Below are 18388 nucleotides of genomic sequence, written 5' to 3'. Positions count from 1 at the left end.
AGATCACGATCTGAGAACTTAGTATACATACAAAGATACATCTGGACTACTTTGTCGTTATTATAATGCCAAGCTTAAAGGTTTCAAGGTTAAAAAAAGGTTAATAACCTTAAGAAAATGATTTAATGATTACATTATTATCGAGGTCTATTTTTATAGAGCAAAATATTATGATTTAAGATTTTGTATTTCGAGATTTCAATTCCCATTATTCCTTTCGTTACTTTTAAGCATCTTAGTTATACAAGTACATTTAACGGAAGTAGTCTGACCACAAAGTAAAACCTAGCCACAGTATCACATACTATGGATGACGTTGTAGGCAAGAGCCACAAGGGTACCTCAGTATCAAGTTACCTGCCCGCATTATTCTTGCTTCTTTCTATTCATGTTTAAAAAAAACAAGTACGTACGTGCATTGTAAAGATCTTTTGTTCGGGATTCACCCCGGTTTCGTGAGGGCTTCGGAACCTGTTCCCGATTACTTGTAACAAGGTAACAAAAGATCTCTAGTTTAATGATATGCACAACTTCTTTTTAGCTTTGTAAAGCAATTACGGTGCCACTGAAATGACACTACTTTTTGATTGTTTCTTTCACGTGAAATGTATGAAATTAAAGATGCGAGTATTTTCTTCTATTTTAAAATATTTTTCACATATATGACACTCGATATGTAAATTAATATTAAGACAAGTTACGTTACATTACCGTCGACACGTTGATGCGAGATCTGAATTATTTATAAGCGGCAATTTCATTTCAATCTGCTCAAAGTCTCAAGCCAGATCATCGCGTTTATTGAACAGCGATATATTCTCTGTCGGTGTAGTCGTATCTTTCAATAGTAGTTGCGAGATATAGCGAAAATAACGTTCTCGAAAAAGACGCTTAGTAAACATCTTTTGATTTTGTTTTTAAATCAGCTATTTATTTTAAATCTATTTCGAGTTGTTACTTCGAATCAATAAAGTTGAAAGGATTTTGTTAGTACTGAATCTGTTATCAAATTATGTACTGTCAAACAATACTCCTTCTGGTACATTGCCCTCAAAAGATAAAATGAATAGTGCACTATCAACGGAACAATGGCGAAATGAATGAAATTCGTTCTAAAATAAAACGTCCTTTTCCGCAATGCACAGCATTATGTCCTCAAGTAAATGTACTATAATGATAGTGCGGTACATTTACTGAATGATATCGCATGACATTAGTTAATTTAAAATATTCTTATTTATTGTTACTATGATAATACGAATCCGAAAATGATTTCTTACTTTTAGTAAAAAAAATTAAAATAATATAACTTATGTTATTCTTTAAAGTCTATCTATGTTTCCTTGTAAAGATTCATCGAAGTTAAAGGCGAAATCTTGAATATTTTTTTCACTTCGCCGCATTTATTGAGTGCACGCAAGCCTGAAACGTCGTAGCAAATTTTATTTTATTTCCTTTTCATTTAACGTCCAAGTGACAGCCTTCGACATTGTTTAATAAGTAATTTGTAAACATAGTTTAATCAATAATGAGGATAAAAAGGTCTACTTTATGTTCACTCAATTTATGCATCAACTCGTGTCATTTGACATATTGATATTCTATATCAAACCATAAAAATGATAAAGTTATATCATTGAGATAACGTAAATGATCTGTACATTGATCTTTATAGAGGCAGAATTAGTTATGTGATATTAAACAAGCAAATCCATTATCTATCATCTGACCTTATATACACATATGTCTATATATATATAGGAGCATTGCAAGGTTCAGGAGCGATGCATTTAGGTTGCCCTTCTCTCTTGCAAAAGGTCTATCAGTGAGTAAAAGCGAGATAGAGTTACGTGAAGGCTTCGCGCCTAGGCTCCAATCCGCCCGCCCGCCCAGTCGCCTCCAGTGTTCAGTACTGTTAACAACGTGATTGTTTTTCGATTCTATTTGGAAGTGTTTTTTTATTATAACACGCACCTATGAATTATTAAAGCGTTTCGACACAATCAGTGAAACAATTACACAGTTATGTTTTGGTGAGATACATTATTGTTAGTTAATTTGTTGCTCATTACAAATTATCTATATATTTTTTCTCCAATTAAAATTGATAAATGGCTGTTTCGTTTATACAAATACTGTTTTGTAATACTTGCAAGTAAAATGTTTTTAGCTTATATAATTTGTTAAAATTTAGGTACATGTTTGATAAGTAGCACTTTGAAATGTTTTATTTAAACAATCTGAATTGTTTTTTTAATCAAAATCTAACTTTATATTCCTAAGTTACCAAATTATTTATTAAATATGTTTTCAATTGCAATTTCTCGACGGTTTTATTTATAAGCTGAGACGGGGGTCTGATTCAATGCATACATTTGATGGCGCCTCGTTTATAGAAGTACTTAGGACAGTTTTTTTTTCTATAGTTTCCTCTCATCAGCATCACGCACTACGGATGACTCGACTTTCACAGTTGAATGCTATTGAAGAGGAAAGGGGTGACACCCTCCTACGCACATATATTTTTGAAGTGGAAACTGAGTTATTCATACACTTTATGTCGGCATTTGCTTACGCAAACGGTTTTCTTTTTCCTGGTTTAATTAATCGATTCCAAAATTATTATTGTTACGTCAGGGAAAAGTACCTACTTTCATATCTCTATAATTTTCCTTCCATTTGTGGTTATTATGTTATTCTCCTAGCATTAGCGCTCCGATGTCATATGTGTAAAATATTACACTCCTATTCCATAACCCTTACAGAACGGAATTACCCCTCGTAATTATTATGGGTAAAAACCTGGGGTGCGGCTTTTTCTATAGGTATAATTTTGCATTCCTGCTGTTACTACGGTTTTCCAAAATATTTTTTTTCGCCAAAGAAATTTTGATAACATTAGCCTTTGAAATAAATTGAATTATGTTGAAACATTTCAAAGCTAATATTTACGATACATTTGTTATAATTATATTTTTTATTGTTACAGTTTACTGCTTGGGTAGATGCCGTAATATTCGTATTTAGTCTCGAGAACGATATCAGCTACAATACCGTTTCGAATTACTTCAATAAGATGTCCCACTATCGGAATTCAGCTGAAATTCCGATCATACTAGTTGGGACTCAAGGTAAGTAACTAACCTTCCATCACAAGTATTGTGACTTTTTATATTTTAATAATCAAAGGTCGTCCATTGTTTGTTATTGTCTGTGAAGATTTTAATTATCTTATATACGTATTCTTGTTTTGTTATGACATAATATTTAAAACATATTTTTTTTGTAAATTACTCCAACCGACAAGTGAAAGTTTTATTTTAACGTTGTCTTTATTATAAAAACGTTACGCGTAACTCCGATTTACATATTATAATTCTGTTCGATGTTTCTAACTGATTATTTCCTATTTAATGATCGGTTACTCTTCCAGATGCCATAAGTGAAAGCAGTCCGCGCGTTGTGGACGACAACCGCGCTCGTAAATTGTCGAATGAACTACGGAGGTGCTCTTACTACGAGACGTGCGCAACGTACGGCTTAAACGTAGAACGTGTGTTTCAAGATGGTTAGTATGTTATATTCTTCGTTTTTTATTAATTATAGTAGAAAATAAAGGTATTTTCTTTTTTCTATGTTTGTTGTAGGAATTTAAAATGAAAAAATGTGCTTAAAAAATCATTTGAAAGTTGTCATGAATATCGATATAATCATGATCTAACTATTAAATTTATCCAAATATATTCATTTAACATTGTCATATATTATGTCGTTTCAATTACATAATATTTTTTTGCGTATAATTAGTTATGCGTGACGTTACGGCCCGGCCTGCGTGATGATATCGGATAGTGGATGAAGTTTTGCGTGGGGAGATCGTATCGCGCAGTGGTAACACCGGCTCTCGGGTGTGCGGTCGTTTCGTTCTATTCTTCGCGTTCATTCGTTCCGCATTGTTTACATATTTTGACATTCCATATGCAGCGTTCCGTTGGTAAACTGTCGTTTCGCGAATGACTTTCCGAAAAAACAATCGAATTCTGAATGGCGATATGGAGAAAACTCTCATCTTTAAATCTAACATGTCGCCAATATCGAGCCTGAGGCGTCGGAGTTCATGCTACAATATACAAAGAGCCGAAGAACGCGACCGACGAAAATCGGCTAAATTTGAATGTTCGTGTTGTTGATCTTTACCGTTTGTGAATGTATTGTTTTCGTGTTTTGAATTAAAATTGTAAAGTGACGTTGCGTGGTGATTTCCTATGTGGTGATATCTTGGTGTTTATTTACAGCTTGTCAGAAGATAGTTGGTACGAGATTATCGGCATCATCCCAATGTCTGTCTGGTGGTTCGAGGCCGGTTACTCCACAGCCAGTGGCAAACTCACCAAGCCATAACCATTCAACATTCCTTTATAAGGTAAGAAACTATTCGTATTTAGAAGCGAACGTTTTCCACGCTTCATTAAGGCTCATTCTAAGATTTAGGTTCAAGATCATTTGCTTGATTTCGATTGTGAATCAAGTTTAAATAAAAAGCAAAATATTTCTCAATAAACTTATTAAGTATATATATTTACTGTGGTCTAAACAAGAAAGTTGAATATCACAAAAACAGACGTATGAGTTTTTTTTTTTAAATACCAGACTATAGTAATACATAAATTATACAAAAATCAAGTAACTACTTAATGCAAATATATTTGTGTTATTCATTTCTATAAATAAAATAAAAATATTTGGTTGAGTTGAAACATGCCAGAATTATTATATTGTACCATAAAATACTGATTGCATTATAAAAATCAAGGTAAATAAAATAATAATATTCTTTCCTTATTTACTAATAAATCATAATTACCTAGATAAGATTAAAATCAGGGATTACATATGAACTGTAAGAGCTTGTTGTAATGTGTTCAAAATATTATAAATGACTTAGTTTTGGTTTTAAATATTACGCCTATTATTAAAATAAAAAAATGAATAATAGTAATGAACTATTTCCTATACTTTACATTTCAAATAACATTAAAGATATATTTTTAGATAACGGATGAAATAATAATTTCTAATTACCTACAAAGCTCCAATTTTACTATAGATAACATTTATGGAAATCCTATAGTTCCAATAGTTGAAATAGTCCTACCATTTCTCAGTATAAAATGTCTTAATGAAATTAAATATCTAAGAACAATCGCTGAACTAACTATTTTTTAAATATTATGACTTCTTAACTATAGTGCAAAGACATTGTAAGAAATAAATGCCCTTTCTTACTTTGACAGGGTTTCCAAACAATGGGTTCTAGGATGGTTACCAGCTTTACAATGTATGGATGTTTGATAGTGAAGTAACATACAAGTGTGTCATACCAACTCATACAGATTTGCAGAGAATTTCTAAATTGTTACCGAATATAATTTTATTAGCATTTGTTATGGCTTTTGCTGATTTAGAATTTATTTTCATACTAAATTTTATTCATAAAAATATATCTATAAATAAATGATTTATTTAATTGGTTCTTCAGCAATGTGTACACTGATTAAAATAATATAACAAAAATAAAGTCCTATTCTAAGTGTCTTAATTACTTAAAGAAATGTTGGAGATTAAATAGATAGAAATGGATGTATGTATGAGACACTCACTATGTCTGGTTTTTTATATACATTTTGTTCCCTTTTTATCTTATATTTAAGAAATATTTCAAGTATCAGCCACACTTAGTGTTGTTGTGTTCAGGTTTGAACAGTGAGTGAGCCAGTCTAACTACAGGCACAAAAGACATAACATCTTATTGCCCTAGGTTGGTGGCACTTTGTTGATAACAGAAATTATTAGTATATATATATTTCTATATAGCGCTAATGTATATTTACAACTCGTGACCACTCACCATAAGATTGTCCATTTGCCCATATGCTGAAGTGATATAATGAACGTACAACACTATGTTGTATCCTCTCAAAATGAGAATAAATCAATTTCTTTTGTTTGTCCTTTGAATAATTTTATTAACAGAGATTATTTGAATACAATAACTCAAGGTAATGTTTATCATATGGTAAAGTTATCTGTATGATAACAGAGAAAAAGTTTATAAATTCTTATCTGAATTATCTTTGATTCAAAATAAGTATGATATTTCAAAACTAGAATTAACCTTTGTAGTATTATTTTTTAAATATTTGATATGTCTTTCATTGAATAAACTAAAAACCATTATTAAAATAAATGTATTTGAATTTCTGGTCTATTTAGTTTTTAATCAAATATAAGAGGGACAAATCTATGCAAACACTGCTAAGTTATTCAAGTGTATTTACAATTTAAATAAAAGTTGATCGTAAAGCCAAATATTTGAAAAAAACCTGTTGGAAGAATTTCTAAGATATTAATCTGCTAATTCTATCTGAAGGCATTTCTTTCCACATTCATAACATCTATATTATTATACTTTTATAGTATCGAAGAGATTTATGGGTCATTTATTTATTTGTGCAAGACTGTATGGATAGGTACCACCCATTTTAGTTACTAAGTAGTGGGAGTGATATATAGGATATTGCTAATGCCTAAGGACGGTGGTGGTGATTAACGATCATTTTGGCCATTTGCCTACATTTATAAAATTTAAAAATAGAAATCATTTGGATCGATCTTTTTAGGCTATATAACAAGATCTGTTTCAAGATCGAAGCTTAAAGAAAATATCTAGTTTATGAACTATATTAAATTTTGTGAAATAAAAAAAACAACTTTGAACAAAAAAATACTCGTTTTTTCATAATTTTATGACGGCATCTATTACAATACTAAGTTCTATTTTAGGATTCCCTCCCACGCGGCCACCATACCCTATCCGCGTCGTCACATCATCTTCACCGTGGCACTTCGTCTTTCGACGCGTCGTCTAATAGCAGCGGGATATCATCCACTCATGTTGTCGAAATACACAGCACAAATGGTTCTGACACTTCATCAAGATGGGGCAACTCTCTCGGCAGCCACGGATCATCATCAGGTCTCGTATCCATCGCAACGGAGAACAACAATGTCAAGTTCACAGCACCACACTGCTTGGACAACCTACAATCATCGAAGGATGTCAAAGACCTACCCACACCTTCGTCCACTCCCACCACATCTAGGAAGTCGAGGAGAAGATCAAATCTCTTCACGCCCTCGAAAAAGGGGGACGATAGATTAAAAAATGGGGAGCTCGGATCTGGGAGAGCGATACCGTTAAAACAGGGCTATTTGTACAAAAAGAGCAGTAAAGCACTGAATAAGGAATGGAAGAAGAAATATGTAACTTTATGTGATGATGGAAGATTAACTTATCACCCTAGTTTACATGTAAGTAGATTAAGTTTAGTTAATGAGGAGGTATATAAAACAAAATCCTGTAATATTATATTTATTAGCAGTTGTTGCCCTCAGCTTACTGGCGTTTACTGACTTGTTGCTTCAAACTAAATTTCATCAAGTTCGGTTCAGTTCATTCGGTTATCCGTGAAAGCGTAACAAACTGTCAGACAGACTTTATTTCACACTTATAATATTAATACAGATTGATGTGAAATGTTGTGACTATTTACAGGATTACATGGAGGATGTAAACGGTAAAGAGATATCACTACAGTACGTCACTGTGAAGGTTCCGGGACAGAAACCTCGAGGGTCCAAGTCTATTATCACAACGGTACCCGGATACAACGGGTACACTAGCATGGACATACATGACAGCATCGGAGGTTTGTCTCTAGGTATGTTCTATTAAATAACAATCAATACTAACTTTGTTAATACTTGAATGCATTTTCTTGTTTGCTTATTCAGCTTTGACACTTCAACAACTTAACTAATTGTGAATTTTGACAAGTGGAAATTTTTAAGTGTCGAGAAAGCAATGCTTGTTTGTTGGTGAAATCTCCGAGGGAATGTTTAATTAATATTATTTGATTTTAATGTTAAAGTAAATTGTAGAGTGGAGAGTAATTAAATAAAAACTGATTATGTGTCTATGGTCGGTCGGACGTCATGTTTTTATTCCTCTTCCAGGTTACAAAGACAAACCAACACGAGCAACAGATAAAGCTTTATTGTCGGCGTTCGATACAATGAAGGAACCCGCGTCTAGTCGACAGTCGCTCGCCTCCGAGGTGGAAGTGTGCTCCACCAACGGAACAGACAAGGACACGCCGCATGTCAAGAAGAGGCACAGACGCATGAAGAGCAGCGGCGTTAAAAAGGATGGTGACGAAGGTATGTCGTATTTTGTACTTTGGTTAACATTGACCCTAAAAAATAATAATAATGAAAAGAGAAAACTAAGGGTAATGTAATTTGCGAATTTGTAAAATGAATCTTGTTTTTATTTTCTGGTTTTTAGTTACTCACACACGTGTGGTCCTTCGAGCCGGATCGTGATATATAATAATTAATCAATATTTAAATAGAGATAATATCTTTCATAATCTAAATACATTAAAAATATAATTACAGATGCCGAAAGCGCGACATCGTGCGAATTCACAATAGTCAGCTTGGACGGCAAGCGGTGGAGGTGGGAGGTGGGCGCCGGCGGGACCCCGGCCGCCTGCGCCGCCGAGCGGGACGCCTGGGTCGCCGCCGTCGAGGCGCAGATACTCGCCTCGCTGCAGGGACGGGTGAGTCCGCGCCGCTCACGGTCACTGCTAGCCTTTGTGACCTCGTCGGGTGGGTAGCACACCCACCCATCGTTTATGACGATTGTGATTACTTACAAAATGATTATATTTAGGTTTTAGGAAATTTAACTGAATTACTCAATATACGTTTGATATGAAATGATATTTAAAATATAATTATTAGAAACTTTGCCAAATTCACATTTTAACACAAATACATTTTTCTGATGAAGTTAATCTTAATCTATATTTATAAGTCTTTACCAATCCGTAACCAGCTCCATATCAAAGTAATTGAATTGTAACTAAAATGTTTTATTATAAAATTGCAGACGTCTCGCCAGCCGATGCCTACGGGCGCCAACTCGACGGGCGACGTGCGCGCCACGTACTACATCCGCAGGGTGAAGGGCAACGACAAGTGCTGCGACTGCGGCGCTCAGGGTACACTTGTTATTTCAATTATTATTAGGAATAAAAATTCCTTCAAAAATAAATATTTTACTTCTACATTTAACACAATACCACGGTACTGAGAAGTGACTAGTGCCTATTTATTTATTTTAAAATTAAGTATCCATACAAGTTAATTATATATTTGAATTATAGATAAATATAATATTCTATTGACATTCAGTTTCACGTTGACGTTTAAAAAGATAAACTGTGTAAGAATAGTGTCAAGTAAACACTCACCATGATTCGTTGTAAACAAATTATATTGAGCAATAAATCCGATCAAAGATGGCCTGCTGATTCAAACTGTCATTAAAATAAATGGTATAAATTATTCTTATTTAATTCTTTGTTTTAATTTCGGTATATTTTGATCTACAGATCCTGATTGGGCGAGCTTAAACTTGGGTGTGTTGATATGCATCGAGTGTTCCGGTATACACAGGAACCTCGGCTCGCATATATCGAGGGTGCGATCCTTGGATTTGGACGAGTGGCCGTAAGTGTTACCTATAAATGTAACCAAAAATTTAAAAATAAAAATGTAACCAAAAATTTAAAAATAATGATGATTACTTTGTACATCAAAATATAAGTAAATTGTCGGCCCAGAATGTTGTGATGGTCCAGTGATTATAAGTAATGAATCGTAACCGATGATTTTGAGTTCAATTCTGGACTAGTAATCTTGCTCGGCTGTGAAGGAAAGCATTGTGAGTGAAACTACATGTGTCGAATCCGACACATGTAGTTTCCTACGATACTAATCCGCGAATAGCGTCTTGGAGTTAGTATCAAAACTTATATATTATATATTCGACTATATTGTTTTGTTCATTTTCAACAGCTTGGGTCATGTGAGTGTGATGGTGACGATGGGAAATGCTCTAGCTAATTCAATATGGGAATCAGATCTACGGGGGCACATCAAGCCCATAGCTACTTCAACGAGGGAAGAGAAAGAACGGTACGTTGAATATAATTGACCGATTGGCAAATCAATTCCTTTATTATATTATATAAAACCAATAAATTGTTTAAATGCAAAAGAAATACAATAAGTTCTTACTCTCGAAATAGGTGTTTTATTAGTAATTTTTATCTATTGCAGAAGTGATATCTATTCATTCAGATATCGTTTCAAATTGTTTTTTTTTTTGTACTGAACAATAAACGTAAACAACGAAATAATGAATCAAAAATGTGGAACATCTGGATGACACGCGATTCTAATCGTCTCAGATGGATCCGCCTGAAGTACGAGCGGCGCGCGTTCCTGTCGAGCGAGCCGGCGGCGGGCGGCGCGGACGCGCTGCGGGCGGCCAGCGCGCGCGGCGCCGTGTGCACGCTGGCGCGCCTGCTGGCCGCGCCGCCGCCGCGCGCGCCCGCGCCGCACGAGCGCGCGCTCGCCCTGCGCGCCGCCGCCGCCGCCGGACACCTGTCCGCCGCGCAGCTGCTCATATGGGTGAGATATGCACATACGCTATACTCGGATGGAGAATAGTTGTCACGTCATATAGTGAAGGTGCTTGACGATGTCGCAAAGGAAGTTTTATATTTGTAATACTTTTTGATGCATTGTTGGTACTGATTTGAATTAATTTGGAAAAAAATATTTTGTTCAATTTTCTTGCCTTATTTACTTCTCACAATCCGATGGGATGACGATCCCGCGTGACTAGAGAATAGGACTAACATTTTATCCGAGACACTTGTATATATAAATAATACGGAAATAAACAACTGTATCTGATTAAAAAAAAAATTGACAGAAAAATTATATAAGTTAACCAAGAAAACTTCGAGGCAATATTGTGGTCCATAATCATAGGCAACGAACTCTCTTAACCTTGAAAGAGAAAATAATAATAAAGCATGATCGTTTTTTACAGCACAACGGCAACCCAAACTTCCCGGACGCGGACGGCCACACGTGCGTGTTCTACGCCCGAGCGGCCGCGAACCACCTATCGGGTATACCCACCCAGTACCCGAAAAATCTTCAAATCACCTGTCCGCTCCACCCCAACCCCCCCACGAGTTCCGGAACCAATTCGACTAGCTCCAGCTCGAGTACGAAGAGCACGAAGATCCCGGATCCCGAATGTAATTGTATCATATTCGAGTTATTGAACGCGCAGAGCGCTTCGAACGCACTGGTCGAGATTTTGATCGGCTTGCAGAACAACCAGTACATGAGTAACGGGTTCGATTCCTTCAGCCAGACGCTAGGCAGGCCTCTGGGACCTAACCTATCACTAACCAATGGCAAGTGTGGGAGCATTGTGTAATTATCTTTAATATAATTCTACGTTTTTGTAGTTCGTATAGTTTCGGATGTTGGAACTTGGTTTGATAGCTGGTGACTCATACGTAATAAGAAGTTCGATGTGTTTCTATACATCAAAATAAATATTGTTTTTTCATGTACTATAACCATTTAATCTATATACGTAATTGTCATCGTTGTAATTAATACAAAGTTCATTTTTAATACGCGGATGAGTGAGATTCGGAGATTTTCATTCAATTGTAGGCATCTTAAACTGTTTTCACAATGAGCCACCAGAATATAATGTAATAAACGTCGTATTAAGTTTTTGATATCGAATTCTATATGAAATTCGACTGATGTCTAATAATTCATCATACGTAGTTACCAAAATCACCGAGTATACACATAGTATTTGCATAAATAATAGTATAAATGTAGCTTAAAAAAGCTATTAGTTTATAAAGTAATGTAAGGTTTTTTCTTACAGAGACACAGTGTATTATGTTCACTTTTTTAAAATTAATTATTTAATCTATGTAGATAAAGAATAAAGCCGCTGTTTATTATCAAATTTCTTTATATTTTTTTTATATCAGTTTTGAGCCAATTTCGACTGAATGAAATTATTTGTACATTTTTTTGTGATGTTAGGTAAGATAGGGATCGGTTGCCCTACCGGTAGCTCGATTCGACACGGATTAAAAATTGTTTTTTTTTTTAATTTACTAGTACCGAGGTGCTGAACTTTACTATATGTACTAAATTTTTTAAATTATAATTTTTGGTGCTCATTTAATTTTAATTTAGTTTGAAAGTGCTAATCTAGGTGGTTCGGTTTTAAACGTGTATTTTATATTTGTCGAAATTATTCATGATTTTTTTTTTTATATTTAGTTGGTTACTTTTGGTCTAAGAATTAAAATATCTATTCCAATTCTGATTGAATCATATTGAATCATAATTTTATAATTGTACCCAAGTGATAATTAAATCTTATCCAATTTTATAATAAAATATCTACATTTCTAAATATCAAATTTACTTAAACTTGAAAAATGCTTCAATGTCCGGTTTCTGAGAGAATATTTTCCTGTCCAGTCCCTAATTGAATGGACGATGCAACTTTGTACTCGGGAAGAATTTATAGTAAAAATACCATAGTCTTATAAATAATATAATTAAAAGATTAGCCAATTTACCTATAAATGTTGCATAGGGAGATTAAATAATGCTCTCTTCTTCTTTCAAATGTCAAATCAATGATGACAGAAAAAGAGGTCTCAGTGTTTAACTTTATACCCAGTAAACAATGTTTATAACTAAAGAGATATATTGACAACTTAAAACAAATTTATCGTATTGTCCTTTTAATTTTTAAACAAATTAGAAAACAATTATTTATTTTTAGGTGACCATAGGTCAGAAGTCAGATAACCATTCTCTCAACGGCCAGATTTTAATGTTTTTTATACATTAAATGCCACTTAATTAATATGCTTAGATGTCTAAGTACTAATTCACTTCAAGTCATGCTAAATTAAGTGAATGGTGCTTTTCCATACGTCTTTTTTGAATGGTACTCATCAACTAGATATTTTTCACTACTTAATACAACCACACAAGGTTTTTATGAAGTAACATAATTGGCAAGTCAATGCAATTTTTCTTCTTAACAACTTAGACTGGTATCGACTTTGACAATTTCTTTCATCACCCAAGGCCAAGCAAGAAATTGCTGTTCTTATTGTATTGTATTGGTCAGAGCAAACCGTCACTTTTATTCAATCCATACAAAATTAGTTACTTAAGTGTGCACACGGCTTTATATAGATTGTATTTGAGTGAGTGACATAATCATACGTTTAAGTTTACGTTACGCAGAAAGTAAACGTAAGTTTTGTGGGAATAAAGTTAAACACTGATTTATTTCTTATCTGTCGCTGATTTGAAATTCGACAGAGGACAGCATTGTTCAATTCATTCAGTTCATCCTAAACAAAATCATTAAAGTTTTAGAGGCAAAATTGTGTATAATTGTCCAGTTTGAACGATCGATATATAATCATGTGATCATAATTATAACGCATTGTTTCTTTGCAAATGAGAAAATTTTAATTATTCAATTTAATATGTAAATATGGTTCAAATTTTACATAATATATCGATTGAAATAATTTTTTACTTACATATTTTTATTGTATCTCAAATATCGATTTGTTATTTAAGATATTTACAAAATGAAAAGATAAGATTTAATTTAACAAATGTGAAAAAAAGCAAAGTAAGAGATTTATACGTCCCACTTCTGGACTGAGATATCCGTTTGAAGATTATTTGAGGTTATTCCACCACGGTGCTCCAATGTGTGGGTTGGTTGAATAAACGTTTTTTTATGTATACGTAATAAATAAAGCGACAAAATAATATTGTATTGAAATTTTTAATCTATGCACAAATATTCGAGTTTCAGTGATGTGACGTTATCGATTGAAAATATTTTTATTATTATGATTATTGCTTCTAAGAATTTTTCACAATTTTTTTACGAATATTATTAACTTCTTAGCGATTTGTCGATTTAAATGTTTTGTCTTCGATTTTTAAATATATTTTAAACAATCTCTTGTATTGTCCTTCATCGAATAGAACAATGAGTGAAAAAAAGTACTGAATGTGAAATTTTAGATTTCAATTCAAATGTCACTGTTTTATTGGTTGAATTATGGATAAATGTTCTTTGAAACCTATAAAAAAAATATATAATTCAATTTAATATCAACCCTGTCTCTCATATCACAATTGTCGTTAAATAACTATGAAACGCATCACAATATGTTTATATTAAATAGCGGAACGATCCGAATTTGTCGATATTTTCGATCGATATTCTATCGAAATGCAGATTTCACATCACTTTCGAGTGACAATTTTCACAATGAAAAGACGAATCGATTCTCTTTATTCGATTTCGTTTCGATAGATTATCGATTTTAACGTAGTATAGTAAATTTTTTTATTAGATGTAAAATAAATTATTGAATTAGTATACAAGATCTCAGCTCAACGCTATTCGTAGGATAAACATTTAGTGTAATTATTTAGTGGTAATTAATGTCGCTTTTTTCCTAACATCCCTTGGGGATTGGTAATAAGTTGTAATAACAATTTACCTTGATCGTTTTTTATTCGATTCAAAACAATCGATTATTATTATCATTCGATACGCATCGAATCGTATATCAATAATATCTTTGTAATAAAAATAAAAAATAAATCGAATTCAAAGTATCAAGGTAAATAAAAAAAAACATTCCATTGCTTTTAAAATTATTTGACCCCAAGGGATTATAGTGGATGTGATATTCCTAAGGTTTCCCGTATAAGCCAAATGTACTGAACCCTTCTGTGCCTGCTCTACGTAGTCTACGCTTTATATTCACAACGTTATAGGCCAGGAGATGAATTACTTAAACTATATAGAAAGTTCCTCGGCCTAATAACGTTGTTGTAGTACTTCGTACTTTACGGTAAATTGCAATTAGGATAGATTATCTCGTGCGTTCAGTTCGGTGGAGTTATTCTGTACACAAAAAAATAATGTCGACGATGTACGTGTGAAATGTCAAAAAGTGTTACGTGATAAAAGCGTTGTCACTTTGAGATGGGTATTAATATTATTCGATCGGGTCGAGCGTCATCGAGTGTCGATTATGATTTGTATGATGCGTTTTCACTGAAATAGTTGGCACTCTGTTGTGGATTTGTTTGCAATCGTTCACAAAATTACCGACGATAAGACGTCAACATGGATATAGTATCAAATAAATGTTTACCAATGAGTGTTGACCATGTAAAAGTTGCCATATTTCATTTTGTGGAAACGCAGCTTTACAGAATAGCTCCGCAGTGTCGATATATAGGACACATTCATCGCGATTTATGTCTTATTGCTCTCGTGATTGGGGCGAATTTTGATTGGCGTGTAAATGATTAACGCGTTTTACCAAATTATTTCTTCTCTTATCACGTTTAAATGTTTCTTTATCGACACGTAGATTTTTATTGTGGAATTTGTTAAAATTAATATTTCGTGTAAATTTTAGCAATAAAACCGATCGCAGTATTCGACGGAATGTATGGAGCCGTATTGCATTAAAGCACTCTAATATTAGTTTTTAAAGCTATTTTCAGATGGTTCGTTGAAATTTTATTAATAATTTTAAATTCGTTACCTTGACATTGATTTGCGAGTTTATTCACATTATTTTTAATGTTTTTTTTTTTTGTGTATATTATTTTTTTGTACAGGCCAAAGAGCTTAAATTGTAAATATGTCGGCACAGTTGCTGCTACTGTACTGTAGATCTTCGTTACTGTAATTATTAAGAGATTTGTTGATGTTCTTGATCTTGTGAAAATAAAGTGGAAAATGAAGACGAGTCGTTGTTTTTTTTATTAATGTTTCCCTGTCGAGAACCTTCTATATTGAAATGTTTTATTCTATATTTAATTTTTAGACATTTATTAATAACATATCACAATATTTTAGTCTAAATTACACAAGTACAATGTGCGTAATAACTCTTGTCATTATTTTTATTGTACGTTAAACAAAGATCAACAGAATCACTCGTTGAGACTAAATGTTCTTTCTGCTTTAAGTTTATCCAGAATGACCATAATAGTTTTAATGACGTATAATATTTGTTTACATAGACTATTTATAGGCACACGTAGACATAAGAAAAAAATTGAATCATTCACCACCAACCTTGGGAACTATGTCACTTGTGTCTGTAGTTACACTGGTTCACTCACCCTTCAAACCAAAACAACAACACAAAATATTGTTGCTTGGCGGTAGAATATATGTCAAGTAGGTGGCCCTACCACCGAGGCCTGCCATGTAAAAAAATATATTTAAAAGATTCTGTCCTGATCGACGCAACGGCGGACATTTGCAAGAAAAACTATCAAATTAAAACATACATTACATTAAGATGAAACAATATAAATAAAGTTTTTTCACATTTGTAACATGTTTAACAGCCCGTTAATGCTTAATGCTAGTCAAAAGCCTCCAATATTACTGGGTAAACTTTTAAAATATTTTTTCCATCAAGACTGAGTAAGCCAGTGTAACTACAGGCCCAAGGGACATATTAGCTCCCAATATTAACAATATTTTAAAAATTGTTAATATTTCTTATGGCCCCAATATCTATGGTGACCACTTACCATTAGGTGGCGTATTTGACCGTCCGTCTTGGTAGACGGACTAGTCTAGTCTAGTCTAGGGTAGTCTATTTTATTCTTATGTCATTGGTATGACATAAGAATAAAATAGAAATATATATATCTACTTGGTATTATTATCAATTGGTAGAAGCTCCATTGAAAAAAGTATTAAGTTTCCGAATTTCGGAAATTATAAGAATCCTTGCGTAACAGATCGTTTGGAAAATGTGATTTACTCGAAAACTTCGATTAATCGCCCTGCGATTACGCCCCGATGACCAGCTTTATGACCATTGCTTTCATTTCATTAATTGCATAATTAGACCCCTGAATGTTCGGTTACTTTTAGCAAGACTTGGAATATTCTCTCACTATTTACACGTGCTGCCATGTATAGCTTAACGCTAATAGTTTGGGAAGGTTGCACTGATTTACTGGTACATTTTGGTATAATTCGTTGTTGAGATTTATTAGATATCATGCCATAAATGTATTTTGCCATTTTGTACCACAAGCAAAGTCAGAATGTAATAATATACACAAACAAAAAATAAAAATTCCTTTCCTTTTTCGAGTTCCAAGCATTCCAGCAGTTCCAAGGTTTGACTGCAAATTTATAATTTAAGTAGAAAGTTAGCGAAAACCATATATCCGGAAATATATTTATCGATCGATACTTTATGCAAGCCACCTGAGGTAACATGACGTTAATTATACAACTTTATACATTAAACTCCTTAATAATATCAACATCAGTAAAGCTTTCTAAATTATGCTACAAGTTTCCTCACCTTCGTAGCTTTAGTTTCGTACAAATGAACGTCTACGTGTATTTCTTTGTTGAATTAAGTACAATTTTTCGTCTTAATTATTTTGGCAAACTTTATACAATATAATGTATTTATTATATATATAAAACACGGTTTTTGTAATAGGTACGACAATGATGAACTCGTCTTGGCCGATTTCGGCCACGGCAGAAAATCTCAAAGGAGGCCAAATTCGCAGGACATATTATAGTTCATAAGTGTGTGCCCAAACAGAGGTGTCGTCGGAATATGCAGCCTTATTAGCCATTAGACCAACGAGGCAGGCTATACAAACAAGTTACGACAAATGCAGTTACTATGGAATAATTACGCTGAATAAGTAATAATGTCCAATTGATTGCTGTTTAGATATTATCTCGAGACGACAGAAACCTTGCGATCGAGGTTTCTGTCGCTCGGCGCCACACATGCGACAGACTGACGATGGATCTATATCAATTTAATGTTTCTATGGCATATTATGTAGAGTAAAGTATCGAATGAAGTAAAAAAACTAATAGCTATATCTAAGTTCTAGTTTTATTTAAAAAATATATCAAAAGTCGTAAATAAATATAAAAATTTCACGACTGCATGAAATGTTACCAAGAATTCCAACGACATTTCTTCGTTAAATCTAAATTTCCAACAAGACCAAACACCTACAAACTATAGGATCCGTTATGCAAATAATATTCTTGGTTATGTTACGAGCATCTTGAATCAATTTGAAAAATATTTCTAAGAACTTCTGAAATTTATTTGAATAAAATATGCTTTATTCGAAAAGGTGTTTTGTACCGTAATTTAACGAGATAAATTAAGTGTGTAGGTATTGCTTGCACTTGGTAGTTTTGTGTAGCCATTAATCATATATTCTACCGGCAAAAACTAATATTTATTATTTTTGTGTTCCGGTTTGAAGA

At 33.3% G+C, this 18388-nt stretch overlaps 1 protein-coding gene across 2 annotated transcripts in view; it reads left to right on the top strand.

The window, feature by feature from the left end:
* The window catches only part of LOC125065082 (centaurin-gamma-1A), a 230692-nt gene extending 218370 nt beyond the window's left edge, over window positions 1-12322 (top strand). Inside the window, exons 4-15 of one of the 2 annotated variants that reach the window (XM_047672502.1) lie at window positions 2990-3131; window positions 3434-3568; window positions 4296-4423; window positions 6844-7371; window positions 7616-7781; window positions 8077-8280; window positions 8521-8684; window positions 9017-9128; window positions 9522-9639; window positions 9988-10107; window positions 10383-10605; window positions 11033-12322. In XM_047672502.1, coding sequence (XP_047528458.1) covers window positions 2990-3131; window positions 3434-3568; window positions 4296-4423; window positions 6844-7371; window positions 7616-7781; window positions 8077-8280; window positions 8521-8684; window positions 9017-9128; window positions 9522-9639; window positions 9988-10107; window positions 10383-10605; window positions 11033-11431 — 2439 coding nt within the window. In that variant the 3' untranslated portion in view covers window positions 11432-12322. The remainder of the gene's footprint in view (window positions 1-2989; window positions 3132-3433; window positions 3569-4295; window positions 4424-6843; window positions 7372-7615; window positions 7782-8076; window positions 8281-8520; window positions 8685-9016; window positions 9129-9521; window positions 9640-9987; window positions 10108-10382; window positions 10606-11032) is intronic. The other variant, XM_047672500.1, reaches the window with a different exon arrangement.
* Window positions 12323-18388: the final 6066 nt, after the last annotated feature.

The sequence above is a fragment of the Vanessa atalanta genome, chromosome 7, assembly GCF_905147765.1.
Source record: "Vanessa atalanta chromosome 7, ilVanAtal1.2, whole genome shotgun sequence".
Taxonomy (NCBI): domain Eukaryota; kingdom Metazoa; phylum Arthropoda; class Insecta; order Lepidoptera; family Nymphalidae; genus Vanessa; species Vanessa atalanta.
This window is presented reverse-complemented; position numbering and strand designations above follow the sequence as displayed.